The sequence below is a fragment of the Hemicordylus capensis genome, chromosome 1, assembly GCF_027244095.1.
Source record: "Hemicordylus capensis ecotype Gifberg chromosome 1, rHemCap1.1.pri, whole genome shotgun sequence".
Taxonomy (NCBI): Eukaryota; Metazoa; Chordata; class Lepidosauria; order Squamata; family Cordylidae; genus Hemicordylus; species Hemicordylus capensis.
This window is the reverse complement of record NC_069657.1, coordinates 5,405,693-5,422,376: the sequence shown is the minus strand read 5'-3', so window position 1 is coordinate 5,422,376 and position 16,684 is coordinate 5,405,693. Positions and strand designations below refer to the sequence as shown.

At 48.8% G+C, this 16,684-nt stretch overlaps 1 protein-coding gene across 2 annotated transcripts in view; it reads right to left on the bottom strand.

Moving 5' to 3' along the window:
* Positions 1 to 16,684, bottom strand: part of PYGL (glycogen phosphorylase L) — a 55,352-nt gene that overhangs the window by 20,792 nt on the left and 17,876 nt on the right. For both annotated transcript variants that reach the window (XM_053259386.1, XM_053259398.1), the window contains exons 6-9: positions 13,577 to 13,708; positions 13,011 to 13,122; positions 11,206 to 11,288; positions 1,589 to 1,732 (exon numbers count right to left, since the gene is read on the bottom strand). In XM_053259386.1, the coding sequence (XP_053115361.1) occupies positions 1,589 to 1,732; positions 11,206 to 11,288; positions 13,011 to 13,122; positions 13,577 to 13,708 (471 nt within the window). The remainder of the gene's footprint in view (positions 1 to 1,588; positions 1,733 to 11,205; positions 11,289 to 13,010; positions 13,123 to 13,576; positions 13,709 to 16,684) is intronic.

Genomic DNA, 16,684 nt, shown 5'->3' with positions numbered 1-16,684 from the left:
AGCGGAGCAGACCTAGGAGCGGCAAGATACTATCAACGGCACCTCGTGTTCTGGATCTGTCATCATGCCAGCCAAATAATCTCCTGATACATCTGATTGTGCTATTGCAAACTGCTCGGGCAGGATGACTTTGGTTGAAGAATAGTCTTTGGGTCTCAGAGCATGGTCTAAGGCAGTGTTCCTCAACCACCGGTCTGTGGACCAGCGCAGGTCCATGAGTAGTTGAGTGCCGGTCCATGAGGAATTCCTCTCCCCACAAAACAATTTCGAGCTGGTGGGGGCCACTGCTGCTGGGAGCTCTCTGGAGCTCATTTCTAGACAGGCAGCCCTCGCTGCTGGGATAACGTTCATTTCGAAAAAGCTAAATGAGTGTGATCCCAGCAGCGAGGGCTGCCTGCTGAGAAATGAGCTCTGGAGAGCTCCCAGCAGTGGTGCCCCCCACCCCAGCTTGAAATGGTTTTCGGGGTGCCTGGGGGTGGAGGCGAGGTGGGATGACCCCTTGACTAACTGCTGCCCTGGGAAACCGTGCACAAATAATGTACCAGACCAAGACTCCAAAAACGTTGAGAAACACTGGTCTAAGGGGCACACGATACAGCCATCTTGCAGAAGCCAAGCAAGTCTCGCTGTGATCGGTGCCTCGATGAGAGGGCCACATATGCCACCTTTGGAGGGGGGACCATAGCTCAGTGGTAGAGCATCTGCTTTGCATGCACAAGGTCCCAGGTTCAGTCCCTGGTGTCTCCAGGTAAGGCTGGGGAAGACTCCTGCCTGAAACTTTGGAGAAGCCTCTGCCGGGTCCATGTCCTGAGCTACAGGAGACAGTGGTCTGACTCTGTAGAAGGCAGCCTCCTATGTACCTTCAAATATTGTAAAAAAAATATTCTAGAGCCAACTCCTGCCACTGAGAGGGGTCCACAGATGCAGGCTTGATTATTGTTATTATATTATCTTATTTATTTATTATTTCTTTGTAAACTGCCCTGAGCCATTTTTGGAAGGGCAGTATAGAAATTGAAGTATTATTATTATTATTATTATTATTATTATTATTATTATTATTATTATTATTATTATTAATTCAATTTCTATACCACCCTTCCAAAATGTCTCAGGGTGGTTTTCACCAGGGCTGCTCAACTTCGGCCCTCCTACAGATGTTGGCCTACAACTCCCATAATCCCTGGCTATTGGCCACTGTGGCTGGGGATTGTGGGAGTTGTAGTCCAAAAACATCTGGAGGGCCTAAATTGAGCAGGCCTGGTTTACACAGAGAAATAATAAATAAATAAGACGGCTCCCTGTCCCCAAAGGGCTCACAATCTAAAAAGAAACACAAGATAGACACCAGCAACCAGTCACTGGAGGGGTCCTGTGCTGGGGGTGGATTAGAGGAGGTCTCCACCTTCCCCAAGGCTACATATTTTCTGCAGCTGGCTTGCTTCCGCGATGGCAGTTGTCACAGCGGACTGCACAGAGGTACCGCCTGGAGTCCCACCCCCTACCCCCAGCAGCTCCAAAGCAGAAGCTCCAATCAGCAACACACACACACACACACACCCCTTCCTCGGCCCCCATGAGCAATTACCTGGTCTGGGAAGGAATCAAAAGCCATCCGGACACTTTCGGTGCTCCCAAACTTGGAGGCCTTGAAGCGCCGGATGATGTCCTGCAGGGTGGCAGCCACCACAAAGTACTCCTGCTTCAGGCGCAGCTCCTTCCCTTCGAAAAACTACAAGATGGAGAAGGAGGTTCCATTGGGGGGACTGATACGGAAGCCACAAGGGAAGGGCTACGAGTCTGTCGATGGGGTTTGCCCACTACAGCAGCAGAGAAGCAACGGGTTTAGCCCTATCCAGCTCACAGACATCCACGTAACTGAGGCACTTCCGGGGGGGTAGTTTATTCCACCTCCAGCTCAAAATTTTGGTAGAAAAATTTCTTGGGATCTATATCATGTTAGAGGACATCAGGTAATTTCTTAGGGCCACCTGCAGACAACCCATGAGAAACCCATGTCTTTTTTGGAGTTAGAATGCAGAGCAGTCGTGAAAAGACACGAGTTTTTCATGGATTAGCAAACGGCCAGCAGATGGCGCCAATAAACCACACAACATGTTTAAACAGCATATAGATGCCCCATAAAATCCCCCATTGAAATTCTGAGCTGAAGGTGAAGTTAATCCCCGTCCAGAAGAGCCTTTGATCCAGCAGTCACTTTCACCATGCTTCTAGTTGTCAAAAGAAGTCATTCAGCCCAGCCAAGCTCCTCACAGCCAGCTCTCGCTTCGGGAGGAAAACTGGAGCTGCTAGACACCCGCTTGGCTCCAGTTTCTGCTCGTTTGCTGCTGTTTTCCAGTCCTCGTGGGAGAGACAGAGGGCCATTGTCAGAATCTCTGCTTCAGCCACCTAAGAGCAGGTTTGCACCAGTAAGCTACAACTGGGGGGGGGGTGAGAGAGGGAGGAAGCAATTTGGGCTCACAGCCCTCTGTTGTACCCTAGATTGGCCAACTTAGCTGCCGACTGCTGACCCACATTCAGCATTTCATTTCTGTGCAAATTCACTTGCAAGATGCTTTTACAAGATGAATTTTTGCCAGTAGCTTAAATGGCTTTAAGAGGGGGAGGCTATTAGCCATGATCACTGAATGGAGCTTCACTATGTGTACCTCTGGTTTCCAAACGCCACATGGCAAACCATAAAGGAAGACTCTTGCTTGCATGCCTTGTATGGGCTTCCAGAAGCATCCAGGTGGCCACACTTGGAAACCAGATACCGGATTAAGATGGGCTCTTGCACATCCAACAGGGCTGGTCTGACAAAATTTCACCACTGTTCTCCTTGAAAACTAGCTTGAAGGACTTCCCAGGGACAAGCTCTTTCGACAGGAGTCAAATTCAACTCTGGAAGAAAGATTCTGCATCCTGGGGGTCTTGGCTTCCACTGTACAGATTTTCTACTTAGATGTAGTAAAAAGCCTGGAGAAATTGAAGAGCCTGGGTGGGCGAAGAAGGCAGGCATTTCAATGCACAGCCCTGCTCCCTCCCACCCACACCCTGGGAGTTCTTCACACAGCAGCTTTAAGCTGTGAGTTTTCTGCAAGGCTTTACTGAGAACTTGATAACCAGATAAATCGGGCTGCATTCAACATGCAGTGAAAAACCCGAATCGTATGAAGTGCTCCTCGATAGCTTGCAAGCCAAATAGGGTTGCCATGCCCCCTGGAATTCAGATTATAACCCAGATTTTAAGCATCTCACCAAGATTTCAGCTTTCATTTTTTTAAAAAAAAGCTAAGTTCTAGCCCTTTTAGAAGTGGAGTTATGGAGCAAAACGTGCAGTCACTATTCTGCTCAACCGCTGGACTTGGATTAAAAGAGGAAGAGCACAAGAGGCGAGCTGGGAGGGTTTCACTTTCACAAGTGCAGTAATCCCCTGAGGAATGTTGCCTTGTCTGTTATCAGCAGGAGATCTCTATTGGGCAGTTGAGAGGAGAGCTTGCTTTTGATGTGAATCACTACCTGCCTACCAGGCTGTGTATTGTAATGTTTAAGGAATTTCTTGGCTTTACATTCGATGCATGCCTACTTAGAAGCAAGCACTGTTTGTTTTAATCAGATTTCTCAAAAAAGTGTATACAAAATTGCAGCCTTAATTTAAAAGCTGTGCATTTTTTTGTTCTATTGCTGCTGTTAATATGTCAAGGAAAATGGTCAAGCAAAGATATCTTCCCCAACTATTGTTGGAAGATATCCAGAGCAAATACAAGTCAACCGGAAAATGCAGGTGCTAATTTGCACATGCAAATTATTTTTAAGCCAATTTGCATAATGTATGAATTAGGCACCCGGGTTTGGAGAGCCAGAATATGGCAACCCTAGAGCAAAATGGCTTTAAGTGCTCTGTGTGAAAAACTCCCTGGTCTAGCAAACGGAGAGTTAATTATGCAGGACAGGCTAATCTAGGCAGAGTCACAGAACACAGCTTTCCTCTGCACAGAATTCAGGTTTTAAACTCGCAGAGTTCCGGACAGGAGCCTCAGACATGAACTCACTGGGGAGTCCCAGGCAACTCTCCCTGCCTCAGTCCCCCATCTGTAAAATGGGGAAAACAATGGCCTCCCTTCATAGCATAGGTCTGCTTCAGGGGAGAATTAGAAGGATTGCTAGATATCTTTTGTGCAAAAGAATAACCAAAATAGTTGGTTTATTTAAATAAATAAATAAAAGAGGACAGATAGACAAGCTGGGCTCCAACAGGTCTTGCCATTTCCGAAGCGTTATTCTAGGTTAAAGGGTAATTGCAACAACTAAACCAAACACCACTTTTGGAAGAACAAGCTATACAACCATTGCTGAGGTTAACACAACAGTTCCCTCAAGGTCTACAGAGGAGCTGGGAGAAAAAAAGGAGGGGGTGGGAGGTCTGTGACCCAGTTTGCACACTTGGGATGCTAAGCCTTGCCGGTCCAGCATACCAAAATGTCAGAATCTCGAGTTTGCCAAGGCAGTTTCAATGAGAACACACAAAAACAAACTAGAGCTGAAACAAACAGTTACTGAGATCAGGAACACAAAAGCCTTGAACACAATTTAGAAAGAAAGAATTTCAGACCTTAAGATGTAAAGCTTTTATGGAGAAGTTAAGGACTGAAGCAAAAAAACAACCACCACCACAAAACAAAACACAACAAAAAAACCCTTTGGAATTCACTGCTAGGCCAGCTGCCTTCCTGTGAGTGAATCGGGCTGTTTTGAAATGTGGAAGATTCGTTGAATTTTGGACAGGTCTGCGTTTCAGCACTAGTTAACACATCACAGGAATCTAAGACACACAGTCAGCCAACAGATCTAGAACGATTTTCAAACCTGGTTTTTTATGCTTGACTCAAACTTTGCATGAGGCAAGCAATAATTACCCTAAAGAAAGAAGAACTGGATTTCCCCTCCTCCCAGATATTTACGTCAGATAAAGGGAAGCCACCTTCTCTCTGCCACTCTTTGTCCAGAAACAGACACTCCTCCAAATTCACTGGGAGATGTTTGTGAAGGTTCAGCATCATTAATCGCCTTGGGGTTATTTTCAATGACAGGCAGTGCATAAAATTAATAATAAATAAGTTTCCAGTTCTGCCCCCTGCCCCAGCAGCACAGCAATGACAGGTGTGAAAATTCAAGCCACAAAAGGAATACTGGCCTCAAATCTCACTCAAGATTTGCTGGGGCCGTACCACTTCAGACTGGAGATGGGGATTGCCATGACGGAATGTTGCTCCATACTTTAAAAAAGAAAAAAAAAGAGCTACACCAAGAAAGTTAGCATGTCAGGGGAGGCTAAGAGATAACCTTTTCCCCTGACATGCTACTTTTCTACATGCAAGGCAATGTCCAGGTTTGGTATAGAGGAGCATTCTATCAGCTGAGTCCCCACCAACTGTGTCCAGAGCAGCACAGGTCTACTACCGCAGTGAGAACTAGGCCTGAAAACAGCTAAGGGCAGCAGAGCCTACACACACACAACCCCTCTGGGAAACTCAAAACACATTCACACAAGTGGATGGGAAGAAATACAACGAATCTGCCACACGCATCACCCCAAGTACAGATCTACACCGAACGCTCCTCACCAGGTGTGCAGGCTGCAAAAGGGAGGATTAAACAAGACAATGTCAAATGTCTGAAACACCCACAAGAGGCGGAAAGCAACAGGCAAACATGGAACAAACCCCCTGGCTTTTAGAAGTGCATCTTTCCCTCACAAGTCTGCAAGGACAAACCAGTCTCTGTCCGATCCATGCAGTTTCCTCTGGTTTCTATTCTGCCCTCCTTCCCTGAAAACAAAACTGAACTCGCAGCCACCCCACCCCACCCCCACCCCCACCCAATCATATTTAAGTAGGTTTTTTTCACCAACTGTTTCCACGTATTTCCTACTTAATCAATTGGTGCAGTATTATATTGCAAAGTATGCATTTAAATTCATTGACACAACCATCTGGGATGCAGAGAACCCACAGTCCTGTCCGGACCTTATAAAATTCCTCCAGGCTGGAGAGCAGGCAAGGCCCAGCACGACGTGTTCTGCTGGGAATGTCAACAAGACAAATTTGGGAACCTTCCATCCCTTCAGTAACTTTGCTGAATGCGTGTTTTAGAGCCGTTGCCAGCACCACACGCCTATGTTTTGTTTTGAAGGTCATCTCTCACAATGGTGAGCTTTGGAAGTTCCAAAGTATCCTTGGGTCTTGGAGCAGGAGAACTGGAAGGGCTCAGGAGATGTCCTAGTCCAATGCCCAGCCTCAAGACAGTCCCCACAACAGCCAGTGGGAGTGCGCAGAGCAGGCAGAGGCTCAGATCTCAGCCCCTCCTGACCTTCTCTGGGTGGCCCTGGGCACATCACTTAACCTTAGCCTCTACAGCCCTTTTCAGACATTCTGCAAACTAGGAGTGCTGCACTTGTTCCAGCATCCCCCAGAATGCACTTGGAAGCCCTCCCCATTGTGAGGTGCATAAAAACCCCAGCCCCCTGCTCTCCAAGCTTACATCAGGAGAGGTCCAACTGCAGTTACCACGGGCTTCTTTGCTGGTGACTCGGAACTGGGCCTTCTCTATAGCCACCCCCTGGAATTGGGAGTGCACTCCCTGTTAGAAGAAGAGCTTCCCCATCTCTGGCTGACTTTAAGGCAGCTCTAAAGACACCTGTTTCTTCAGGCTTTTAGTTAAATTTTTACACTGTTCGGTGCTTTTCATGGTTTCAGTTGCTTAAATCTTGTATGTAAACAGAGGTTTTACACTAGTTCAGGGTGTGCAAAACCAGTTGGACCCAAACTGGCCCGGTTCAAGTTCGAACCAGACCAGCCCCCAACTCGAGGAGACCTCCTGGTTCAAGGAATGAGGTAGGCAGGGGAGAGGAGGCTGGGTCAGGACTGGAAGGAAGGAGGGTGCTGGAGTGGCGACTTCTAGTGCGCAGTCCACGCCCAGCATCAGCAGCAGCATCAGCAGTGCGGTGCCCCTGGCAGTGCCAATGCAGCCGGTGGTTCCACCCGTTTGTTCAAACAGGCGTGCCTTGGATCCTTGCCAGGGGCACGGGAGGTACCAGCCACTCCCTGCACTGCTGCCGAGCAGCATGTTCTGAAGTAGCTGCAGGAACTGGTGATGGCAGACAGAGACGGAACTCTTCCATTTGGGGGGAATACATCGCCGAGTCTGGCCGGACTAGGCAACGGCTGCTGTACAGAGGGCTGGTGCCCTCTCCTGCCCCCCAACCAGTGTCCAGAGCAAGAGGGTGTTCTCCATCATATTTGGATGCTGGTTTGGTGGAGCAGCTCGTCTTCTCAAAGGCCAACCTCCCCCGCTGCGCTACCAAAGCTGGATGTGGAGGGTGGGTGACTCATGGTCACCCCCATCCACTGCCATACCAGCTCACCCTGGCCAACCGGAATGTGTCACAGTCTGCCCATTAGTGCTACCGACACACGCATGCATGCATGCCACTGCCAGGCTGGAGAGGATGGAGTGGTGCTCCCAGGACCAGCACCCATCCGAGGCCATGGTGGAGCATAGGTGGGTTTTTTGTGTTGGTTTTGTTGTGTTGTGATGGACTGGTGCCCCAGGGCCAGAACCCATCACAGGCCGTGGTTTGTTTGTTTTTTTGTTTAAATCGTTTTTTTAATTTTTCAGGGCCAATAGGTCAACCACCCCTGAGCCACTTTTGGAAGGGCGGTACAGAAATCGAGCAAGCAAGCAAGCCCTTGATCTGCTAATAACCCTGGGGGGGGAATCAAAAATTCATTAAAAATAGCCCAATTGCTTTGCAAGTTGGGTGATAGGGAGTACCCATCATGACATACCACCCAACCCATTTTGGTGTCCCTAGGCGCAACCCATAGGGAATAACGGGCTGGTTTGAATTCCCATTATTCCCTATGGCAGAGCCATAGAACTGGTTCAACCCTGGTGTGCACAAAACCAGTTTTTGCAATTTGGTTTGAGTTCAAATCAGACTTGTAGTATATATTCTAGTGAACCAGACCAGTGGCCAGTTTGATAGAACAGATACTCGAACCAGGGCCCTACGGTTCGAGTCCTGTTTGAACTCTAACTGTACCACAAAAACTGGTTGTGTGCATACCCCTAATACCAGGAAGTTTATAATTCAAATAAATAAATAAATAAAATGTATTTAAAAAATTATATAGCACACTATGTGTACCCAAGGGTTTACACTTAAACAACAGGGTCACACCTCCAAAAGCTTAGAATAAAAATACAAATTGGTTCCATACTAGTTCTTGCGCTGCCAAGACATTGCTTGTCTGCAATCAGTTGGAGCAAAATTCACATGCTTAATATAGTGCAGCTTTATTACAATCCTAATTTTTGTTTAGCATGTATACCCTGCCTTTCTAACATTAGAAAGCCCAGAAATGTCAATCAAATCAGTAAGAACCTTAAAATCAGCAGCTGCACAGAACGGTCTAAGAAGGAGACCTTGTAAAACTCCTTTGAACCAAAAAGTTATGTCTTTGCTGTCCATCTGAAGACAAACGGCCAAGAGGATAGTCGAACTTCCCTTGGGATGTCCTGTTTTGGGCGATCCCTCCCATATTTCTAGTGGCTGGAAAGTTATGGGGCAGGCTGAGACGGAGGAAGTTAGTGCTTGGGGTATCCCGGCCTCAGTCCACTGGGGGCTTTATAGGTCAGAAGCAGAACTGCGACTTCAGCCCAGAAACAAGAATGGTAAGCACTGAAGCTGGTGCAATACGGTCGGGCTTCCGTCTACTGAAGTCTGGTAGCCATATTTTTGAGACAATTGAAGCTTCCAGTCCAACTTTAAGGATAACCCTATGCAGAGCACATTCAAAGAGGACCCAGCCTCGAGTCCTCAGATGTTGGACTACAACTCCCATCATCCCTCGCCACAATGGCCAAGGAGTGATGGGAGTTGTAGTCCAATATCTGGGGACCCAAGCTAGAGGATCCCTGTAATGGTCTACTCCGGAAGTGACCGCTGAACGACAGAGGCCAGCAATGTCCTTCCATGGTCAAGACCCTTCTCTCTAAGCTTTATTCAAAAGTCAAAGGTCCCCGTCCAGTGTTAACCCAAAAGCCTCCTGCCTGCTGATCAGCTGGTTGCCATTGCTTCTTGCTGAGTATAGACGGGGGACTAGTGATTAATAATTGCCCTTTGAACAGATTCTCTTCATTGCCCCTTAATCCCAGTTCCTGTTGCTATTGTAGCTTTAATTACCAATTTTGTCCCATTTTCCTTTAATGTTCATTTAGCAGAATAATGTTATTTTGCTTTGTAAAAATGATATGAAATAAAAATAAATAAATACCAAAAGCAACCAGTAATATACCCTCACACACATAGCAACAGAAACTAACCTTATAAAGCAATTAAGAGGCTATTCATTAAAAATTCCATACTTGTGCTCAGCAGGAAGCAATGAAAATGGGTTAATATGCAAGTGGAAGACAGGTCACCCTGGAGAGAATCTATCTATGTGGTCGCTAAGAGCTGACACCAACTTGATGGCACTTGATCAGGGAAGCTATTCAAGGGGCAGTAGCCCTGAAAAGCTTTAGGACTGCTTTGTCCAGGGACCACAGGCAAGCTGGTGCTGCAATTTTATTTTAAGAGGGGAAAAACAGCCACAAACTGGGTATGAAGGAGACAGAAAATACTGGGATGCCATGAGCCAGCAATGACGTCATCTGGATTCTCTGGAAAAAGAAGGAAGTGACCCGAGAATTCCAGAATAAAGGCTACTGCGGAAGCAACTGCAGACTGGGGGAACCAACCAAGTGAGATCAGGGAAAGAGGAGTGGAACTGGGGCAAATGTCCAGAAAGGCAATGAGATGTAGGCAAGCTTGGTTTGTGGAGGCTGCTCCCAGCTAATCCTTGAAGAGTGGCTAGCTAGTTTACAAGAGGAAAGAGAAAGAACAAGGGGAGAAACGGAAGGCTTCATGGAAGAGGATGGATTTGAAGAAAGAGATACTGGCTCTCTTCAGACATCACACAGAGTTGACATTTATATCGTTTATGTACCGCCCGTCCAAAAATAGCTCAGGGTAGTTCACAGTAAGATCAGAACCATTTAAAATATTAACACAAGACTCACTAAAGCCAATCCAAACACTATGAAAAGCCAAGCTAAAAAAAAAAAAAGTGGGCCTTTCTGGCTCTTGAAAGCCACCAGGGAAGATAGACCTCTTATTCCATTTGGGAGAGCATCCCACAACTGAGCTGATGTTACCTAATCTCAGGTGCATGCAAGCAGAGGAAGAATTCAACTTCCAGTCCTGGCTTAAGAACCACCAAGACCTGCCACGGTCCTGGTGGTCCTTAAACCAGGATCCGAAGCCGAATTAGCAATCCTGGCTAATTCTATTCAGGGTCGCAAATAAACCAGGATTGGAAGCTGGGGATGTCCAGATGGATGTCACAACAGAACCTGGCTTGTTGTAAACTAGGATTGAAAGAATCATCCTTCTTCATCCTCAGATGTGAAAGGAGAGGAACGTGCTTGTTTAGGCTGGGGGATGTTGGGCAAGGACAGGATTCAAGTCTGGTTTTGAATGACACCATGTCACAGTTTATGGCCAGGTCAGCTGTGGTGGCAGAGCGGGGAAGCAGCTTGCCTAGGGAGCAAGAGGCTGTTAGTTCAAATCCTGCCGGTGTGCTTCCCAGACTGTGCCTGGTAATTATTTATTTGTAGTCACCTATATTGGGCAGCAGCGATCTAGGAAGATGCTGAAAGGCATCATCTCATACTGCGTGGGAGGCGGCACTGGTAAACCACTCCTGTATTCTACCAAGAATACCACATAGCATGTGATCACTAGTAGTCAACACCAACTTGAGAGCACAATCTTTCCTTTCCTTTTCAGTCTATACACATAATCATCAGAACACCAGCTTCTTCCTTTGGCTACAGAGGCTTTAAAAGGAAGCTTCAACCAAGTTTTTCACTGGTGTGCAGCCAACAACACAGTGATGTAAGCCATTCCCAGATATTTTATGAGCAGGCTTCAAGCGAACAGTGCTCCAGAATCATGAGCCAGCAAGAAGGTTCAGGTCACTTCCTTGTTTGGTTCTGAAAGGCTGACATGGTGCCCACATCACATCATAAACATTCCCGCAACCTCTCCTCTCCCCCTCCCCTGAAAAGCATTGCACTTGAGACCCAGGGACTTACGTTATCATTGGGATAGAGGACCCGGGAGATGTTCTCTGCCAAGTTTCTGTCCAGCACAGCCTGGATGTAATCTCCAACATTAACTACAAAGAGAATTTTATTTATTATTTATTTTTTTTTAACAAAAAAAGCAGAATGTCACCACAGATCTGAAGTCCATTCAAGCAGGACAGGTGGGGGGAATTTAGGGCTGTGAATGTGCTGCAGTTTTGCAGGATCACAGAAAAGGCACAGAATGTGGAACCGAGTGGAGAATTATAGGGCTAGTCGAACTGGCTCAAGTTCGACCTTGAGCCGAACCCCCTGGGCCAGCTGGTTTGGGGGGGTTCTAAGGGGTTTTTAAAATTTATTTTTAAAAAATGTTTTTTAAGAACGCACCACCAGATCTGAGGGTGCTGCTCTGGCTGCGGCAGTCCTCTGCCATCTCCCACTTCCCCTGCTGGCTTCCCCCCACTCTTCAAAGGTCCATTCCAGCCCATTGGGGGGCCTTTCTGGCCCTTCCTCTTGTGGCAGCGGCCATTTTGGAGGCCACTGCACATGCGCCCTGGCCGTTTGCATGGCCTGGGGGCCAGGGCACATGTATGGCAGCCTCCAAAATGGCTGCCCTTCCATGGGAAGAAGGGCCGAAACTGCCCCAAAACAGGCTGGAATGGCCCTTTGAAGAGTGGGGGGGGGAGACTGTCAGGGGAAGATGGCAGAAGTCCCCCCCCCACAGCCACAGAAGCACCCCCAGACCCAGTGGTGAGTTCTTTTTTTAAGAAAAATCTGAAACCTTAGAACCCCCGAACCAGCTCAGATTTGAGCCGTGTAGGGGGTCTGTTCGGGGGGCACAATACCGAACATACCCGGTTCGAATCGAGTTTGGACTCGAACCAAACCAGGCAAACCGGTTTTGTGCACACCCCTAGATAATTCAGTTCCCTGAGAATCTCGGCTCTCCTTAAAGCAAGCTTATGCTTCTAGTCCGTGACCAACATGACGATATTCTTGAAAGTTCAGGAACCCAACCAGAGGCCGGCTGGATCTGTGTCAGTCAACATCAGTGAAACAGCATGCAGGAGGGGGCTCAACCTGGATCGGGACCACTGCATGGGGGTGGGTGGTCTTTAGCCTTTTGCCCTGGTCACAATCTCTGTCTTGGTCATGCCTGCCATGGCTACTTCTGTGCCCCAGGAGGGAAGCTCTCACTGGTGCTCAGGTGGATAGGCTTGGCGTGCACCCCATTAACTGGGAAAGAAGCAGCTTTTCGAAGTGGGGGCTGCCTCGTATGTAGCCGAGGGGGGAGGCACCGTCCCCATTCAGCCCAGCAGAGCTTCTCTCCAGTGGCAGCGGCTGCTGGCGTGCGTGCGCTTTGACCGAGTGCCTTTTTGGAAGGGGGATCCATTGTCCCCATACATGTTGCTCTCTAGACTAGTCTGAGAACTTGGTTGCTGTTGAAAAGTGGCACACAACTCATGCTTCAGCAATGCCGGCCCCCACCCCTAGATTAAAGGGTGCCCTCCTCTCTCCTCCAGGAGCTCCGCCTTCCTTGCTCCGCTTCCCCAGCAGCAACACCAGAGGAGGGGAGCAGACCCCCCAAAGGGAACTGGGCACGCCCAGGGGGAGAGAGGGGAGGAAGCCCGGGCCTCCCTCTTGGGGAGTTACTGCTATAGGTGGCATGGGGTGGGGAGAACATGTGGCTGCCCCACCAGCAGCAGGCCAGGGGAACGCCGGCCCTGCTCCACCGCCCGAGACTTCAGGGTGCTGCTGCGCTCCCCTCCCAGACCGACGGCTGGAGCCGGGTCCCTGCCATGGCCGACACTCACAGTCGCGGAGGTTGAAATCGTTGGGGGCCCGAGCAGACCAGAGCCGCATGGTGTTGACCGTGTTGTTCATGTAGCCAGGAATGGGGGTGTCGTAGGGAAGGGCCAGCACCACCTGTGAGCAGTCAAAAGAGCATCGCGTGGGGCTTATTCCAAGGGGAGGCGGCCCCCCCCCACAAGACAAATGACGACATGCCCCATGGCCGTCCAGGCAGGAGCGCCTCATGTCTCTCCCTCATCCCAGAGCCTTGTAGGGCACATCCGCACCACAAACCGCAGCTCCCGTTTCAACCGGGTTTCACCATCAGAGCTTCTCGGAAGGAGCCCAGAGGAAGAGGAATAGGGCCCCCACATCTCCCACCAACCTTCAAGCTTTCGACATTTGTATCCCACCTTTCTTTCGCATGGGGAAATTCATGGGCTTGCCCTCACCCCACAGGGCTATGAAGCAGGTCAAGCAAGGTGGGGAAGACACCCCCAAAGTACAAGTCACGGTCAAGCAGGGATCGGCACATCCCCCCCCCCAACAACCCAGGACCCACACTCCACTAAGGTGCTCCTTCCAATACCTGTGTATCGACCCATCTCACGCCAGTCTGGGTGTGCTCAACCCGTCCATAGAAGTGGATGGGAAGCATGTACTCCGGCCGGGCCTTCTCCCAGGGGTTCCCGTGCCTCAGCCAATCGTCCGCTTCCTCCACCTGCAAGGGGAAATGGCCATGCTGAGCATCAGGAGGCACCACCAGCCACCCCGGCTCCATACAGGAGAACGTGCCCAGAGCAGCTGGATCTTGCTCAGCAGGTGCCTTCCTCTGGTGGACCAGCTTCTCTGCTTGGGGCACACAGAGCCCATAGCTCAGAGCAGCTTCTGGGCATGCAGAAGGCATGTATACAAATACATATGCCTTCCATCTAGAAAGTCAGCACAGCAGGAAGAAGGGACTTCACTTATTCTCCCTGACATGCTAGCTTTCTACGAGCAAGGATTTCTTTTTTGTCTGGTGGAACGTTCAACCACGCGAGGATTTCACCTGCAGCCTAAAGTGGTACAGTCCATAAAATGGCTAACCACCACTCCTCCATTTACCGTTTGAGACAACTGGACAAGAACAAGGACTTCTTCCATGATGTGGGTGCACAGGGGTGGCACATAAAAAAAAGAAACAGCCACTCTCCAGGTACCCCCCAACTGAAGTTATGTAGCCTGTAATGCTAGCACCTTGAATTGAGCTTGAAAGAGTAACTGGTAACCAGTGGAGCTCCTTCAGAGTTGGGGCCGGATGCTTCTTCCAGATGCTAGACCAAGGGGTTTGCACTGCTCTACAAAACAAGCCAAACATCCCAGGGAAGGGCCTGTGCATCTCCCTTTCATTCTAGTGGCCACCTGTTGTCTTATCTCAGGCTGCTTCTTGGGCAGGCAGGCTGAGGAGCAAGATACCAGATTATAAAGTAAAGGTAAAGTGTGTCGTCAAGTCGATTTCGACTCCTGGCGCCCACACAGCCCTGTGGTTTTTCTTTGGAAGAATACAGGAGGGGTTGACCATTGCCTCCTCCCGCGCAGTATGAGATGAGGATGCCTTTCAGCATCTTCCTATATCGCTGCTCCCCGATATAGTACCAGCGGGGATTCGAACCGGCAACCTTCTGCTTGTTAGTCAAGCATTTCCCTGCTGCACCACTTAAGGCGACTCACCAGATTATAAGGCACCCCCCAAATTCTTTGGCCTCCCTTCACAAAAACACTCTGCCCATTCCCAGTGGTACTCCCATTAGGTTGGGGCCTGAATTTGGGGGGGGGGATAGAAAGAGTAGTCGTGTGTAGACAGACAGAGCTTTCGAGTACAACTCGCTCTCCTCCAGGACAGCACTTCCTCCCAGATTAGCCCGCCACAGATTAGCCCACATCCTCTAGACTCAAGTTTGCCTCCAGCTCTCTTCCTGTAGCTTGGCCCACCCTCCAAAGGCCAGCAAGAGGGCATTGCTAAAAAGGTCTTGCACAAATTCCGGGAGGAGGGATTCCAAACCCCACCCCGCCGGCCCAAACCAGAGCCCTTTACATCGCTTTGTTTGGAGATTACTCAAGAGAGCCCGCTCTGCCCTCCCCATCCCAAACTGAGCTCCTGCAACTCAACCTGGTGGGCCTCTGCACCTCAACTCTAATCTCTCCCTGGGATCCTCCTTATCTAATCGTCAGATTATTCCAAATTAATTATTATCCTGTTCCACTCACTGTTTACCAGTCCCCAAGACAAACACACACACTTCTGCTGAGAGGGCTCACCTCCCAAACCTCCACTCCTCCAAGAGTGGCATGCAAAGGGCAGACCCACATATCATCATCATTAATGATGATGCCCTTGTGTACACTTCGGGGGGGGGGAATAATTGATTTTAATTGTTTTGTTTTAATGTAAGCCACCCTGAGCCATTTTTGGAAGGGTGGTACAGAAATCGAATCTAAATAAATAAAATGTACACACCACTTTCCAACAAAAGAAGTCCACCTGGTGGTTTACATAGCCAAGCGAGTGGCAAGAGGGTTCCCTGTCCCAGAAGAGTTCACAGTCTACAAAGAAACGCAGGGGAGGCACCAGTCATGGCCCCTGGGAGGAGGGCCACTCAGGGAGGGCTGGATGTCCAAGAATGGACTGCACATGGAGGAGGGGGTGAGTTTTTACTATCTCCGCTGTGTTAAAAAAACCACCTATTTGCAAGTAGAAAATTAGCATAGCAGAGAGTGAGTTGGGCTAATGCATCCCCTGATGTGCTAGTTTCTCTCTTTTAGGGGCTGTTTTAGAATGTGATGGTCACAAATGCACCCCCTGTCTTTGGCTGCACAGTCACTCTACCCCCTCATTCTGCTGCATGTGTTGGACAGGCCGTTTACACTGCCCACTCAACATACAGTGTGCCCAGATCTTTTCCCATCGCTCCCAGTGGTGCTGGTGGTGCTATCCCAGATGCTCTATCTCCTAGCAGTGTGCACACATGTGCAATGTAAAATGCAGAGTTAAGTGCACATGCGGATAGACACAGTGTGGATTACAGGTACCTATGAATAATCTGTTGTGCTCATCCACTTGGAGGCCATATTTCTCCACAAAGTGCATGCAAGGGCATCATTATTTACAAATATAGTGAGCAGGGCTGGACTGTGGATATCCAGGCAAGATGGCACCTGGGGTGCAGATTCATTCCACACTTAATCCATCCCTAGCCCCAATCATGTTCTAATCTCTCATTCCAGACCTTTACGGTCAAGGCTTTGACACTCCAGGACAACCACTTCCCCGCACAGAATTGATGTTAAGACCTTCAGGACTCCTCCTGCTCCACATCCCACCTCCTATAGGAGCTTGACTGGTGGTGATGCAAGGCACAGTCTTTTGGTGACAGAACCTAGTCCGTGGAACTCCCTCCCACTGGAAGCCTGTATCCTCATGCCCACCTATTGTCTGTGTTTAATCACATAATCAAAAGCTTTTGTTTAGACCAGACTGTCAAGTTTGTTTTTCTGGCTTTTGTGGCATTTGTTATTTATGATTGTTGTGTTGATTTTTTTTTGTTATTTATAGTACATTGCTTTGGGCATTTATTTTTTTAAAGAAAAAGCACACACAAAGAGTAAAATGCATAAAACCAAACTGTTACAACTGTCTCACGTATGTCTCAAATAT